Source organism: Moschus berezovskii, chromosome 20 (assembly GCF_049115385.1).
Source record: "Moschus berezovskii isolate FMDL1 chromosome 20, NW_MosBer_1.0, whole genome shotgun sequence".
Lineage (NCBI taxonomy): Eukaryota > Metazoa > Chordata > Mammalia > Artiodactyla > Moschidae > Moschus > Moschus berezovskii.
In genome coordinates this window covers 26,903,111-26,919,908 of record NC_142479.1, presented here as the reverse complement: position 1 = coordinate 26,919,908, position 16,798 = coordinate 26,903,111, and the positions used below count along the sequence as shown (strand labels likewise).

The window sequence follows — 16,798 nt, the reverse complement described above, 5'->3', positions numbered from 1 at the left end:
CTACAAAGCCTCCCATTACAGGCGGGAAAAATCAGACTCCTTATAATGGTCCACTCAGCCTTAGTTTCCTCATGCAGTTTTCTGGAACTGGTATGAACTGAATTGTGCACACACACCTCCAATTCATAAATTGAAGCCCTAACCCCCAGTGTGACTATATTTAGAGATAGACCCTACTGTTGTTGTTCAGTTGCTTAGTCTGTCCAGCTCTTTGCGACTCCATGGACTGAGCATGCCAGGCTTCCTTGTGCTTCAGTGTTTCCCAGAGCTTGATCAAACTCATGTCCTTGAGTTGATGATGCCATCCAATCATCTCATCCTCTGTCATCCCCTTCTCCATCTTCCTTCAATCTTTCCCAGCAGCAGCATCTTTTCAAATGAGTCAGTTCTTCGCATCAGGTGGCCAAAGTATTGGAGTTTCAGCTTCAGTCCTTCCAATGAATATTCAGGACTGATTTCCTTTAGGACCTCCTTGCAGTCCAAGGGACTCTCAAGAGTCTTCTCCAATACCATGGTTCAAAAGCATCAATTCTTCGGTGCTCAGCCTTCTTAATGGTCCAAGAGGAAGTAATAAAGGTTAAGTGAGGTCATAAAGATGGCGTCCCCTCTCTCTCTTTGCCTCTCTTTTTGCTCTCACACAGAGAAAAGGCTGTGTGAATACAAAACAGAAGATGGCTGTCCACAAGCCAGGAAGTGAAGTTTCACCAGAAACCAACCCACGTGATGGCACCTTGATCTTAGGCTTCTAGCCTCCAGAATTGTGAGAAAAGAAATTTTTGTTGTTTAAGCCACCCAGTTGGTGGTATTTCGTTATGGCGGCCTGAGCTGATGAACACATACAGGAATAGTTCTTCATTCTTCAGGTCTTGCCTTCAATATTCATTCAGTCATTTAACAAAGGTCTCTGTCAGACATTGTTCTAGGAGCTCTACATATGTTAACTCATTTAATCATTTCCTCAGGGAAACTTTCTCTGAAATAATGTCATGTTTCCTGATTGTAAGGTTTCAAAACTGTCTGGTATTCATCAGAAATCACAGATTCACGGAATTCTTTCATGCATTCATTCACAAATCTTATTGAGTAGCTGCTACATCCCACTCCAGTGTTCTTGCCTGGAAATCCCATGGACAGAGGCGCCTGGTGGGCTACAGTCCCTGGGGTCGCAAAGAGTCGGAGGTAATTTAGCAACTAAGACAAAAACCGCTACATATTACACACTGTTGGAGACACTTGGAATGTGTGAGTGAACAAAACAGACACAAATCCTTACCCCCGGGAGTGTTTTCTGCTTCCATAATTATTCATAGTTCCTGGCACATGATAGTGGTTTAGTCGCTAAGTCATGTCCGACTCTTGCAACCCCATGGACTGTAGCCCTCCAGGCTGCTCTGTCCCTGGGATTCTCCAGGCAAGAGTACTGGAGTGGGTTGCCATTTCCTTCTCCAGGGGATCTTCCCGACCCAGGAATTGAACCTGTGTCTCCGGCATCGTAGGCAGATTCTTTACCAACTGAGCTACAAGGGAATCCTGGCAGATAGCAAATGCTTAAGAAATGCTTGTGGAATGAATTACTGAATCAGGCTTTGAATCCACAGTCCCCTGGACTTGAAGTCAATCTCCACCAATGGCAGGATTCTTTAATGTAATATGTCACTGCTACAGGGAGCTGTCCGCAAAGGGGCTCAGGGTTGGGGACACCATGAAGGCAGGGAATTCACCCATCTATCCATACATTCATTTATTCAGCCAACGAACATTTATCAGGGCTGGACTTTGTGTCCAGCAGGGCAGTAGGACATGTCCAAGGTCACAGAGCTAAGAGCAGAATCCAGCGTGAGTGATCCCACCTACGCTTTTTTCCTTCAGTGTCTTTTCTCAGTTCCGGTCAGGTCAGTTTGAAGCGATATGGGAGAGGGGGACCGAATGGTAGTGATGTGAAGCAAAGCGTCAGCACGAGAAACTCATTCATTTATTCATTTAAGAATGTGCCTTGGACACTGATTCCTCCAGGCTCTGGGCCAGGGAAAATCAAACTGCATGAGACGCTGTACTTGTCCTCTGGGGTCGGGGGGCACTCACTGTCCAGTCTCAGAGACACAGAAAGCTGGGAGAACTCTAAATCCAAGTGGGGGACAACCTCATTTGTCTTAGGAACCCTCAGTTGAATAAGGAGAAACAATTCCTGTCCTAGGGGAGACCCTCTCTGGTGGCAAGTACATAGTGTTCTTTTTTTTTTTAATTAAGAATTTTTAATTTAATTAAAATTTTACCATCACAGTATAGTTGATTTATAATAGTGTATAAGAGTCAAGTGTGCAACACAGTGAATCACAGTTTTTAGTGAATATACAGTTCTCATCCCAGGAAGACCTCCCCGCCTCTGATGAGGGGAACTCAGCAAGTCCCAGTCAGTTAGGGGGCACAGTTCTGGGTCTCAGGGAATTCCCAGGCTGCCTGGGAATCTTCGGGAGAAGATTCAGTCCGGTGAGGGGCATGCAGAGCCCATCCTCAGGGGGCTCCCAGCCTGGGGTAGGGGAGGGAGGCCAAACACAGCCCCTCCATGCAGACAGGGAAGAGCCACAGAAGATGAGCAGAGTAGAACAAACCACCCACTTCCACTCAAGTGAGACAGCAAGTCCATGGATCTTTCTGAAAACCAAGGACGTTTTCAACAGGTGGAAGGGGCGGGGGAGTTGTGGACAAGGGGGAGAGGGGAAGGAAACTTCCTCCCTCCCACCTCTTCCCTCCTCCCTCCAGAAGGGCGTTTCTGGAAGTCTCCAGCTGGCCTGGGACCTGGGCAGCTGCTCTGCGCGTCCAAGCCTGCCAGCCCTTCAGCTGTCACTCTGCTCCCAAAATAGCAGGGGTGGGGGGAGGGGAGAGGAGGTTGTTTATCTGGGATGAGGTGGAGAGGCTTCCGAGCTGTGCCTAGGGAGCGGGGGTCTGCTGAGGGGGGGGCTCCCGTCCCTCCAGATCTTTCTATCATTCTTTGGGGGGTTAGGAGCACCTCTGCCCCCAGGACTGGCCCTGAGTGGGATGCGGGGACAGAGTTCGTTGGAACCTCCACGTGGTAATGACTGTCCAGTCTGGGGACGGGGAGGTCCCAGAGTATCAGTGACAGACCCCAGGGGCACCTGCCCCTGTGGCCAAATATGGTCTGGAGCCACTGGCTGGGGTGATAAAGTCTCCTGGGTGGGGGCTGGGAGGAGCAGACTGACGCTGGCCGGCTGGGGGTTCGCACACAGAGGAGCCGCACCCCAGGAGGACCATCCGAGAACCTTGTCCTTGAGAGAAAGTGAGCTGGCCTGGAGTGTTCCTGGGACTGGGGAGGGAAGGGGGAACCCAGACATTTTAAGGCCTGCAATGAGAATTCAGGCCCTTGGTGTGGTGGCTTTACCCATCCTGCTGGGAGGGAGACGGAGGGAGGAACAGGGACTCTTCTTTAGAAAAAAAAAAAAGAGTATAGTTAACAATGTTGCATTAGCTTCAGGTGTACCAAGTGATTCAGTTATACATATAGCTATTCTTTTAAAAAAATATTTATTTATTTTTATTTATTTAGCCACACCAGTTCTTAGTTGCAACAAGTGGGATCTAGCTTCCTGACCAGGGATGGAACCCAGGCCCCCTGCATTGGAAGCGTGGAATCTTAGCCACTAGACTGCCAGGGAAACCCCTTCTTTTTCAAATTCTTTTCCCATTTAGGTTGTTACATAGTATTGAGCAGAGTTCCCTAGGAACAGAGACTCTGAGACCCCTCTCAACTTGGGCCCCACTCTTAGCAGACGCTGTGATGTCCTCCTGGACAGTGGATGGGTGGGGGTTGGGGGGTGGGCATTGTCCCCTTCCATCCTGGTAGGTGGAGACCCTGGAGCTCCAGACCTCAGACCAGGAGCCCAGCCCTGGGTCTGGAGGGAGCTCTCCTGTCCCGACAGATGGCCGAGGCGGAAGCGATGCAGCTGAAGGAGGAGGGGAACCGGCATTTCCAGCTCCAGGACTACAAGGCCGCCACCAAGAGCTACAGCCAGGCCCTGAAGCTGACCAAGGATAAGGCCCTGCTGGCCACGCTCTATCGGAACCGGGCGGCCTGTGGCCTGAAAACGGTCTGGGATGGAAAGGAGTGGGAGCTGAGGGCTGGATGGGGATGCAGGTGTGAGGGCCGCTCCCTTCTCCTGGCAGTCACGCCTGTCCTACCAGCGCGCTCTCCTGGAACCCTCGGGTTGGAGCAGGGTGCCTCCCCCTGCTTTCTGGCACCCATCACCTGACCCACTCCTCTGGGAGACAGGGAAGTCATCCACGGAGACCGTTCTCATCCCGTGGGAAGCAGCCTTGCGGGAACTGGCGTCAGGACAGGGGCTTTACAGAGCTTATTTCGTGGCATCTTAACCACAGACCATGAGGTCGCTGCTACTCTTGTGCCCATATTGCAGATAGGAAGCTCAAGACTCCAGAGGAGGGCTCAATAACTTCCCCAAGAGCTCTAGGCAGTTAGCAGCAGTGTGTACATGCTGAATCTCTTGAGTCATGTCTGACTCTTTGTGACCCCATGGTCGATAGCCCGCCAGGCTCCTCTGTCTGTGGGATTCTGCAGGCGAGAACCGGGGAGCGGGTAGCCATGCCCTCCTCAGTCAGCAGCAGAGCCAGCTTCAAGCCTGAGTGTGCCTGATGTGTGTCCACTTTTCCACGCTCAGTCAGGAACCTCTGGCCTCTGACAGTGGCAGTGGCCAGCAAGCCCTGTCTCCTCACCTCAGGGACCCTCTCTGGCTGTCTCTGTGTTGGGCCCACATTAACCAAGTTTCCTCCTTCCCTGTTTCTCAGGAGAGCTATGTTCAGGCGGCTTCCGATGCCTCGAGAGGTGAGCCCCCCCTCGCTCTGATCTTGCCCTCCTTCCCTCTCCATCAGCATCCCTGTTTAGTCTAAGAGGCTCTTGACACTCACAGATTGTATAAACGCCATCCTGGATGTTGTAGGCAGGGTTTCAGATGGACCATCCTTGTGTTAAACGATGCTGCAGGAAAGCCATCCCTGTCATATCTTTACACGTTAAACATGCTGGGGCCGCTTCTTTTCTTGGGAAGATGCTCCTGGAAATCCTTTTGTCACAGCAAGGACACAGGCTACTTTGTTGGAGGTTAGGATATATTCCTGGGGGAGGGATGCTCCCCAGAACCAGGGCATCAGCCTGGTCCACTCTGTGGGGACCAGGTTTCCCGAGGGAAAAAGAGAGGCATTAGTTTATTCCACGGACACTAGGAGAAATAAACACACATCAACATTGTTTTTGGAGTGCCTCAAGTTCTGAGAGAACTTAGATTTAAGAGCATGATCAAAATGGGAAGACTTCTGGCTACATTTTTAGGGTTATAATATGCAGAATGAAGGGAATTCTCCTTTGCATAGGTCTGTGTTGGCTTTTGATTGGGTCACTAATTTTTAAGGAGAGACAGAGATAGTCTGGAGTGAGTTCCGAAGGACTTAGCTGGAGAGGAGACTGGAAACCCATCCCGTGAAGAGCAGAAAAGTGACAATATTTAGCTCAGAGAAGGAACTCCCAGGTGGGACAGGGAGCTGCTTTCAAATTCCTGAAAGGCTGTCACAAGGAAGAAGGATTGGATTTCATCTCACAGTTTCCAGGACTGGACTTAAAACAAAAGGGCAAAGTTACAGGGAGATAGATTTCAGGTTGGTGGAGGGAAGGGCTTTCTGAAGGAGCTGTCTGCCTTGAGATGGAAGGTGCTCCCCACAGCTGGAGGTATGCAAGCACCAACTGGATTAGTACTTGGCAGGGATCAAGGAGCCAAGACTGGAGAGTCATGAATTGGACAAGATGAGCCTTAAGCTCCCTTCCAACCTTGAGACAGTGATTCTTACCACCTCCCTAACTAAAGGGAGCCTAGGACCAGAGGGGTTTCCAGTCTCCGGGATCTAATGCCTGATGATCTGAGGTGGAGCTGATGTCATAAGAGTAGAAGTAAAGTACACGATAGATGTAATGCACCTGAATCATCCTCAAACCACACCCCACTTCCAGTCCGTGGAAAAACTGCCTTCCACGAAACTGGTCTACAAGGATGCACACTCTCCAAGCGAGAGACGGAAGCCCTGGAGTTGGAGGGTGTGGTGGGGGAGGAAGGAACATGGCCTGCCGCCTGGCCCTCTGAGACTGCCTGCTTCCCTCACTAGCCATTGATATCAACTCCTCGGACATCAAGGCTCTGTACCGGCGATGCCAGGCATTGGAGCACCTGGGCAAGCTGGACCAGGCCTTCAAGGATGTGCAGCGCTGTGCCACCCTGGAGCCACAGAACCAGAGCTTCCAGGAGACACTGAGGAGGCTCAACACCAGCATCCAGGAGAAGGTGAGCTGGATCTGGAAGGTGGCCCTTCCCACAAGTCTCAGCCACCTCTCCCCATTCCTGGTAGGGACAAGTTAGGGCAGCAGGACACCAGGGCTGGCCTACCTCCACTCCCTTGGATGGAGTGGTCACGTGGCACAGAACAGCCGGGCAGGTGCCCCTACCTGTGAGTGATCAGAGATGCCGTGATGCTTGCTTGTTCAAGGGTACAAGCCACACAGGACTAGCAGACCAGTCTTTTCAATTCCAGATGGAGGCTTAAAAAAGAAAATTGCAAGTTAGTGTGTCTTCACTATGATCTTCCTCTCTTTCTAGGAGGCCAAAGGCAGCGTGAGAAACCTGGGAACTGGGGGGAGGATGTTGCTGGGGGATGCAGGAGCTCCAGGAACCAGCAGGAACGGGGAATCTTTTCTAGGAAAATGGAGCGGGCTCAGGGAACTGGGACCAGAGATAAGGAGTCCTGCACCCTCTGTCCTCACTTTGGCTACCAGTTTTCTGAGGGATGCATTAGTGTGTTGGTTTCCCCACTGTGAGAGCAGAAGGGTAACTTTATCACGCATCTCCTTGCTCCAAGTCACAGTTACTTCTGGACGCCTGGGGCAGCCCCATGGAGGGACCACAGTGGACCGTCCAGAGTGTAGACTCAAGGGATGTCAAAATACAGACCAACGAGTGACCAGAGAAGTGGTGGTGAATGAGCGGCTTCCTGAAAGAAAATAACCTCAGGGTGGAAATAGGTCGCACCGTAGTCCAGCAGAACAATGCTTCAGAGCACTGGGGTCAGGGTTGGGATTGGGAGAGGGAGGGATGGAGACTTTCCAAAATAATCATTTAGGGACTTCCCTGGTGGTCCCGTGGCTAAGACTCTGTGGTCCCAATCCGGGGGGCCTGGTTCAATCCCAGGTCAGGGAACTGGATCCCACATGCTGCAACTAAAGATCCTGTGTGCTGCTTCTATGACCTGGGCACAACCAAGTGAATGAATGAATGTTTAAAAAGGGATAAAGAAGGAAAAAATGGTTTACATATGTTTCAAGAGGTACTTGAAAGGGTACCTGAAAGCTGCTTCATGTCTCTGACCCTGGAGACACATTCCTGCTTTAGCCCATATTTAAACGTATAACAGCGAGGCTGCAAATTTGGGGTGATGATCTTTTTGCCTTCCAAGACTTGTGAAAACTGAATGGGACCTCGAATGTAACTAAACCGTACGCTTTGCGGAGCAAGGACTTGGTTTTGTTCTCCCGTTCTATCCCCAGCATCTGCCAGCGTCCCTCCCGTAGTAGTAGTTCAGTTGGATGTTTGTTGGATGAACGAATGATGGAGGCAGGCAGGAAGGAAGAGCACACCCTAGTATTGACTGAGATGACCTTTATGTGGAGCTGACTGAAATGATGGGGATGCCCGCCTGCCTTCTTCCCCACTCCCTCCTCTCTCCTCAGCTCCGTGTGCAGTTCTCCACTGACTCGAGGGTTCAGACGATGTTTGAGATTCTCCTGGACAGAAACAGTGAAGCCGATAAACTGGAGAAGGTAAGTGCTGGGCAAGCAGCGAACCCGAAGAGAGCACTCTAGGGGCGCGCAAGTGACTGCTTCCTCTGCGGGCTCCGCCCCTGTGTCCGGACGGTAACGCCCCCGACTCGTGCCGGTGGGCGGCTCCTGGGAGAAAGGAGACAAAGATGGGCCGAAGTTCAGCACTTTAGGAAACAGCGGGAACTCTAAGAAGGGCCAGGGTTAGGGTGAGAACCACGAGGAAAGTCATGCTCAGTACGAGGAGGTGCTCACGTTGAGTCATGCTCAACAATGAGGAGAATAATGAGGGCTGAATCCTGTCTTTATATTTCTGCTATTTTGTTCATCATGTATTGCTTTTTTGCAATGCATTGATTTTGATATTTTAAAACATTGCATTCAATACCATTTATCTTGATCACAGTTTTTTGTACCCTGTAAAATCTGCAGCCAAGGTGAGTGTCTTCCTTGCCTCACCCTAGTTTTGGGCGTGAGAAACAATGACACGTGAAAATAATGCTTTATTCCATTTCAAAACATTGCAGCATCATTCTGAATTATGAAGATTTTTATTCCTAATATCATCTTCTTAACCAAATTTGCTGCGTTTTTAAATGTTTCTTTTTCCCTCCTTCAGAGGGAAAAAATGAATATCTGAATATAAGAATTTAACAGAAGATGCATGCGGAATTTTTGTTAGTTTTATGATCAGTAATCATATAATATGCAAATATTGGGGCTTCCTTAGTGGTCCAGTGGTTAAGATTCTGCCTTCCAATGCAGGCAGCTTGGGGTTGACCCCTGGTTGAAGAACTAAGATCCCACATGCGGCGGGTGCAATCAAAAAAAATTTTTTTAATATGCAAGTATCTTTTATAACAAACTCTTATGAGGACTTGATGAATTGTTATATATATAAAAGCAGTACTTTGTACTTTGAAAAGTACAAAGCCCTTGACTGATAGAGCAATGATGGTTCTCCTCATGCTTGCCTGAAATTCTTTAATCAGTCTCTTCCCTAGCCTCTTGGGGGGTTCCCTGGTGGCTCAGATGGTAAAGCATCTGCCTGCAGTGCAGGAGAAGGGGGTTCAATCTCTGGGTCAGGAAGATCCCTGGAGAAGGGAATGGTTACCCACTCCAGGATTCTTGCCTGGAGAATCCTCTGAACAGAGGAGCCTGGCCAGCACAATCCATGGGGTCGCAGAGTCGGACGCAACTAAGCATGCGCACCAACCTCTTACTTGCTACCTGTTTGCCCACCTCCTCCTTTTCTTGCATCATGAGTTCTTTGCCCAATCTCAGGGTCTCAGGTCCTGCTCAAGTCCTCCTCTCCAGATCTGGGGCCTTTTAAAGGATTTCAACACACAATTGGTTGCCTGCAGTTAGGAGGGCCAAATGTACTACATCATTTTATGTAAGGGACTTGAGCATCCCTGGATTTTATTATCCACCAGGGTCCTGGAAGCAATCCCCTGTGGATACTGAGCGATGACTATGAATGCATCCTCAAGGTGGAAGGTTTTATAGCCTTCTTTTATATCCTCAGTTCAGTTCAGTCACTCAGTCATATCCGACTCTTTGCCACCCCATAGACTGCAGCACACCAGGCCTCCCTGACCATCACCAACTCCTGGAGCCTACTCAAACTCATGTTCATTGAGTCGATGATGCCATCCAACCATCTTATCCTCTGTCATCCCCGTCTCCTTCTGCCTTCACTCTTTCCCAGCATCAGGGTCTTGTCCAGTGAGTCAGTTCTTCACATCAGGTGCCCAGAGTATTGGAGCTTCAGCTTCAGCATCAGTCCTTCCAATGAATCTTCAGAATATCCTTTATATGCATATATGCATACATATATATATATATAGAGAGAGAGAGAGAGACTCTGAGGACTCACACACACACACAAATACAGAATATCATATCTTTATATACTATATATATATATATATCCTCAAGGTGGGAAGAGACTTGAAAATGCAGCTCAACTGTCTATTTTTACGGACAGGGTTCTGAGACCCAGAGACTGCTATGCCTTGCCCAAAGTCACATGGCTAGTATGTGGCAGAATCATCACCCAGGGCTTTCAAATCCCATCTAGCATTCTCTGTACACAATCTTCAATCTTCCTGAGAACCTCCTGCAATTTCAGATTTTCTTGAACAATAAAAAAATGCCAAAACTATATGCAAGGAACATGGAAAAGAATCCCCAATGTAAAAACTTCAATTATGTTACAAGATAAACTAAGACATATTAAAAACTCTAAGAGTTTGAGCAAAATTTGTTTGAACTGGGTAGCATAAACCAGAAGTGGTTGCAAGTATTCCACCAACAATAGCTAGGGAAAGGCTTTTATAGGAAAGAGGTGGGTGACTTCCCTGGTAGTTCAGTGGTTAAGAATCCTCTTGCCAATGCAGGGCATGTCAGTATGATCCCTGGTTGAGAACTAAGATCCCACATGTTGTAGGGCAAGTAAGCCTGAGTGTAGCAACTACTGAGCCCATGTGCTGCAAATATACAAACAAAACAAACAAAAGCAGAAAACAGGTGGAAGCCAAGCAAGGGAGTTATTTGATTGGCTGTAGATTAAAAGTGTGCATGCTTAGTCATGTCAAACTCTTTGCAACCCCCTGGACTATAGTATACCAGGCTCCTCTGTCCATGGAATTCTCCAGGCAAGAATACTTGGAGTGGGTTACCATTTCCTTCTCCAGAGGATCTTCCTGACCCAGGGATCGAACCGACATCTCTTGTGTCTCCTGTTTTAGCAGGTGGATTCTTTACCATTAGGGTCACCTGGGAAGCCCAGACTATAGCTTAAGCAGTTGGCATTATTTGGGAAAGGCTCGTTAGCTATTTGTGATTGGTGTCTTAACCTTGAGACAATACAGGGTTAGGGTTTTTTCGTTTAGTTGTTGTTTTGTTTTTAAATTGAAGTATAGTTGATTTACAAGGCTGTGTTAATTTCTGCTGTATAGCAAAGTGTGGTTTGGGTTTTCTTACTTAGTTGCTTAGACATTGAAGCCACCTCAGACTAATGGGTTCCTTGATTAATTAATTTAACATTTCCCTACCTTTTTCTTTTAAAAAAATTTTATGTGGTTGTGTTGGGTCTTCGTTGCAGCCCACAGGAAATTTGTTGTGGCATGTGGGATCTTTTGTTGAGGCTCACAGGCTCAGTTACTCCTCGGCGTGTGCAATCTTAGTTCCCCAACCAGGGTTAGGGTTCAGTTCAGTTCAGAGTTAGTGTGGGATCTTAGTTCCCCTCCCAAGGATTGGAAAGTGGAGTCATCACCACTGGACCACAAGGGAAGTCCCTTTCCTACCTTTTATAAGTCCTTATCCACAAGCATATATGCACAGTTTAATTTTACCAAAAGTGCCATCAGAGTGAACCTGCAATTCTGTTTCTGCAAACCAATGCTTTTTCAAAGTTGCCTCTGAATCTTTTCATTTATGTCTTTGATGGCTGCAATATATTTTCATCCAGCTGGTCTTTGTTGCAAATTACTTTGTTTCCTGTTCTGAATTATGTTCTTGGGCTACATTCCCAGGAGCAGGGTGATAAGGCCAAAGAATATAAAGAAGTTTTGAAGACCTGGTCCTTGCCCCAGCCCCTGCTCTGGGCTCATGGTCAAGGCCTCAGCAGCCAGACTTCCCTCCTGACCTCTGTTGTTTCCTTTGCGCCTTCAGGCCGCCAACAACCTCATTGTCCTCAGCCGTGAGGAAGCGGGGGCCGAGAGGATCTTCCAGAACAACGGCGTGGCCCTGCTGATGCAGCTTTTGGACACAAAGAGGCCTGAGCTGATGCTGGCTGCAGTGCGGACACTGTCGGGCGTGTGCAGTAGCCACCGAGCTAGGGTGAGGGCAGGGGCGGGGCTCGTGGAGCAAAGGGCTGCAGCCTGGGGACGGGGCGTTGACCTGTGGGCAGGGTATGGCTGGCGTGGACAGACCCTGATACGACATCTAAAGCAGCCCCCCTCAACCTTGGTTGTGTGGTCCCAGATTCAACGGAGACTGATCCTCTGGTTTGTTTCTTTGAGCTGAGAATGGGTCTGACTAAACAAAGAATAAGGGCTTCCCTGGTGGCTCAGATGGTAAGGAATCAGCCTGCAACACAGGCAACCCAGGTTCGATCCCTGAATTGGGAAGATCCCTTGGAAAGCGGAATGGCTACCCACTCCAGTATTCTTGCCTGGAGAATTCCACAGACAGAGGGGCCTGGCCAGCTACAGTCCATGGGGTGGCAGAGTCGGACTCGACCGAGTGACTAACTCTTTCACACTCAAGTAAAGATCAGTTTATTGAAAGTGGTTTCTGAAGAAGAGCTGAATGCAGTGGCTGTGACAGTTCACGGGTTTTCATGCGAAGTCTTCAAAACCCAGTGTGTGTTTTACACGCACAGCCCATCTCAGTGTGAACTTGCTGCATTACACAAGCTCAGTGCTTCCCCTGGGGCGAGAGGCCACCGTGCTGGAGCGCGCAGCTCTGTCCCTCTGGAAAGGGGCATGGCTTGAATCCGGGGCTTGCCGGGGCCACAGGCCCCATGAGACCGTGGCTGCCTGGGCTTCTGTCCCGACTGCATGGGGCGGCCCTCACCCACCCCCTAACCTGAACGGCAGTTGGAAGGGAGGGGCAGCCAGCTGACCGTGTGCTTCTCGCTGGGGGCGTCTAGGCCACAGCCATCCTCCACGGTGTCCGGATAGACCGAATCTGCAGCCTCATGGCGGTGGAGGACGAGGAGATGTCTCTGGCCGTCTGCAACCTGCTCCAGGCCATCATTGACGCTCTGTCTGGCGAGGACAAACAGGAGCTTCGGGGGAAGGAAGAGGCCCTGGTTCTGGGTAGGAGTCGGTTTTCAACTTTGGTTCGGGGGGCGGTGGGAGCAAGGAAGTGCCAGTTACTACCTCAAACTGAGCATTCGTGTACGTGGAGGTGGCCCGGTTATATTTTTCCGTTTACTTTTTGACTATAAAAGTAACAGAGGCACAGTCACATTTATGAGAGCTAAAACGTGGAAGCAACTCAAGTGCCCCTCTATGGATGAATGGAGAAATAAAATGTGGTGTCTGTCTCTACAATGGAATATTGTTCAGCCTTAAAAAGGCAGGAAATTCTGACACAGGCTACAACCTGGATGAAACTTGAGGACCGTATGTTAAGTGAATAACCCAGTCACAAAAGCACAAATACTGTATATGCCATAGATACGAGGTTTCTTTTCTTCGTTTTTCTTTCAGCTGCAGACCTTAGTTTCCTGACTAGGTGTCAAACCCATGCCCTCTGCAGTGGAAGCATAGAGTCCTACCCAGTGGACCACCAACCAATGTGTTTCCTAAAACAGTCAAACTCATAGAAACAGAAAGTTGCGTGATGGTTGCCAGGGACGGGGAGAAGAGGAAATGAGGAGTTGTTTAATGGGAATTTCACGCAGCAACGAACACCTAGCCCAGCCAAAAGTAAATAAATTATTTTATAAAGTAACAGAGGCTTATTGGAGAAACTTGGAAAATTTTAGAAATATGTAAAGATGGAAAAAACCCAACGACCCGTAAACATCCCTCCAGATAACCACTATCATCACCGCCATGTGAAACTTTCCAGTCTTTTTTCTTTTTTAAAAAACACATTTTTCACATTAATTAACTTCTTAATTTTATTTTCAGTTGTGCTGGATCTTCACTGCTGTGCACGGGCTTTAGGTGTGGTGCGTGGGGGCTGCTCTTCGTTGCCGTGCAGTGCCTTCCCTTGTTGCACAGGCTCTAGGCACACAGGCTTTAGGAGTCACGGGCTCTAGACCGGGGGCTCAATAACTGTGGTACACGGGCTTAGTTGCTCTCAGCGTGTGGGATCTTCGCAGACCTTCCCCGTAAGATGTCTGGATCGAACCTGTGTCGCCTGCATTGGCAGCCCGATTCCTATCCACTGTACCACCTGGGAAGTTCCTTTCCAGTCTTTCGGTTTTTTTCTATCCATTCATTCCGTTCCGTTCCGTCGCTCAGTCGTGTCCGACTCTTTGTGACCCCGTGGACTGTAGCCTACCAGGCTTCTCAGTCCGTGGGATTCTCCAGGCAAGAATACTGGAGTGGGTTACCGTTTCTTTCTCCAGGGGATCTTCCCGACCCAGGGATCGAACCCGGGTCTCCCGCATTGGAGGCAGACGCTTTAACCTCTGAGCCACCAGGGAAGCCCTAATCAGTATCTATTTAATGAAGCTGGAATTCAACTTGGATGTTGCTGTTATTCAGTCGACTAAGTCATGTCCGACCCTTTGTGACCCCATGGACTGCAGCACGCCAGGCTTCCCTGTCCTTTGCTATCTCCTGGAGTTTGCTCAAATTCATGTCCGTTGAGTTGGTGATGCCACTGAACCATCTCATCCTCTGCCACCCCCTTTCTGATCACCCTTGGGGGTGTTGTCTAGAGTCCTCCCTCCCTTCTTTGGAATGATACAGGATACTCTCCCAGGAAATTCCAGGGTCTCGGAAGCAGTGGATCCGATATTTCCAGGGTCCTTCCAGAAGCCCCAGCCATCCCTGGCCCTGTATGTCTCAGACGCCCTTGTCCTCTCCATTCACCCCGTCCTCTCCTTCCTCAGACTCCAAGAAGGACCTGAAGCAGATCACCAACCACCTGCTCGACATGCTGGTCAGTAAGAAGGTGTCTGGCCAGGGTAGGGATCAGGCCCTGAACCTGCTCAATAAAAACGTGCCCAGGAAGGACCTCACCATTCACGACAACTCCCGCACCATCTACGTGGTTGACAACGGTGAGGAGGTGGGAGGGTCTGGGGCTCACGCCAGCCTTTCCAGTGGGCACCGGGGTAACAGGCAACAAGCAGAAGGTGGAAGGAGTGTGACTCATGTCTGGGAGAAGACTTCATTCCCAACTGAAAAGCCAGGAAAATACATTAGCATATTAGGATTCACCAGTGGGCTGGTGAAGGCGTAGGTCCAGGCTCTGAATTCAGAGCCTGATCGCACAGAGAACACAGTCAAAAACATCTGGGCGGAGTTTCCTGACAAGTGAGGCAAATGCCAAAAAAACACACAAAATTCCACCAATGGGAGTAACATTTCTGAGGTCTCACGCTGGCAAAATGCAGGCTTTCCAGAAGGGAGAAATGGCATCAGTGTACTTAATACAAAGACCAGTAACAGTTCTCCAGAAAATATCCATTAAATTTGTCAGCTCCAGGGCATCACCCCTGGAGATGCCCTAAATCACTTTCAGTTGTTCAGGAATCATACTTATGGCTTTATGATCTGCTGTGATAAATTCTCCCACAGGTGTCATGACATTTAGCCCATACCTTTTCTAAAATGTTCAAGCCAGCTTTTATCAGCTTGACCTTGATTCTCTTTTGATGCAGCACTTCTCTTGTTTGGTTTTCACAGATCTCAGCAAAGTTCATGTGCTTAGACTTGAACATATTACTCCAGTGCTTAAGCCTCCTCCACTCAGCACTCCCCTCCCTCCCCACCCCAGTTCTGGTCTGCTCTGCATGTATCACAAAGGCTGGGCATTGACACTACACTTCTCTCTGCACTAGGATCTAGGCCCAACAGCACAGTTTATGGGCTAGAGTGGGTGGGGAGCAGTATCTGTTATTCTAGGTACCAAAATGAATAGCATTTAGGTAAAAATAGTGTCGACTTAAAAATATCTAGGTATCTGGTGAAAAGCTGCAATGTGGAAGTTGTTTGTTGTGAAAACTGGGCTGGGGGATTTGGGTAGGGGAGTCACCAGGATGTCAAGAGTGAAGTGAGTTTCTGGGTTCAGGGAGAGGCAGATATGGACAAAGGGGAGGTCCAGGGTGCTCTAGCAGAAGAGAGATGAGATGCTCAAGATGAGGGCAGACTGAAGGGAAGGCTAGGAGATGAGGCTGGGGACGTGGAGCAGTTGCATTTGATGAAGACTTTGGCGAGCCAGGCTGCCAGGTGGGGTTGGTTCATCAGGCCCCTTCCAATGACTCTTTAGTCTTGCCAGTGCTTTTGTGTGTGTGTGCTAAAATGCACAGCACAAAATTTACTGCCAGGCACTTTTAAAGGCCCCTGCCCCTGATCCAGAGTATCATGCCTCCCAATGTTTACCTAGAATGTGCCCCCCCACGTAACCTGTGCCACCCTCGGTCTGGTCAGCTCCTCGCCACCACTACAACCTGGCTCTGAAATCAAGCTATTGTTCCCGAGTCTGTGTAGCCTCACTGTTCATATCGTGGTCTTTGAAATCAGACAGAGAGGGTCCCTGCTATGGCACTTGCCAGCTTTGTGATCTTGAGCAAGTTGCTGCTGCTGCTGCTGCTAAGTCACTTCAGTCGTGTCCGACTCTGTGTGACCCCATAGACAGAAGCCCACCAGGCTCCCCCGTCCCTGGGATTCTCCAGGCAAGAACACTGGAGTGGGTTGCCATTTCCTTCTCCAATGTGTGAAAGTGGAAAGTGAAAAGTGAAAGTGAAGTCGCTCAGTCGTGTCCGACCCTTAGCGACCCCACGGACTGCAGCCTACCAGGTTCCTCCATCCATGGGATTTTCCAGGCAAGAGTACTGGAGTGGCTTGCCATTGCCTTCTCCGCTTGAGCAAGTTACTTGACTTCAATGGCAATAGTAATTTCTACTCACCAGCAGGGTCAGTGTTAGGATTAAATGAGATAGCGTGTAGAGAGCTCTTGGCACACAGTAAGATTACCTTATTGTAATCTCTATACATCCATCTTCTCTGCTGTATTGTGAGCTTTCTGGCATCAGGATTGTCCTTTATTTTGGTAGCTAGCACCTAGTTTCCTCGTTATTCGACAAATATGTAATGGCTGAATTAGCCTGGTGGGTAATAGGAAGCCTTTGAAGATTCTTCAACAGGAGAAGCGATAATAACCATAATGGTAAATATCCCATTTGCTAAATAATTAATAAATATTTAGTGTCATGAT

General features: G+C 49.0%; 1 protein-coding gene across 1 annotated transcript in view; it reads left to right on the top strand.

Annotated features, from left to right (window-relative positions):
• Window positions 1-3,155: 3,155 nt before the first annotated feature.
• Window positions 3,156-16,798, top strand: part of UNC45B (unc-45 myosin chaperone B) — a 31,750-nt gene continuing 18,107 nt past the window's right edge. The window contains exons 1-8 of the mRNA XM_055400995.2: window positions 3,156-3,295; window positions 3,936-4,103; window positions 4,819-4,855; window positions 6,184-6,359; window positions 7,799-7,888; window positions 11,564-11,731; window positions 12,546-12,714; window positions 14,469-14,639. Of these exons, the coding sequence (XP_055256970.2) occupies window positions 3,936-4,103; window positions 4,819-4,855; window positions 6,184-6,359; window positions 7,799-7,888; window positions 11,564-11,731; window positions 12,546-12,714; window positions 14,469-14,639 (979 nt within the window). The 5' untranslated portion in view covers window positions 3,156-3,295. The remainder of the gene's footprint in view (window positions 3,296-3,935; window positions 4,104-4,818; window positions 4,856-6,183; window positions 6,360-7,798; window positions 7,889-11,563; window positions 11,732-12,545; window positions 12,715-14,468; window positions 14,640-16,798) is intronic.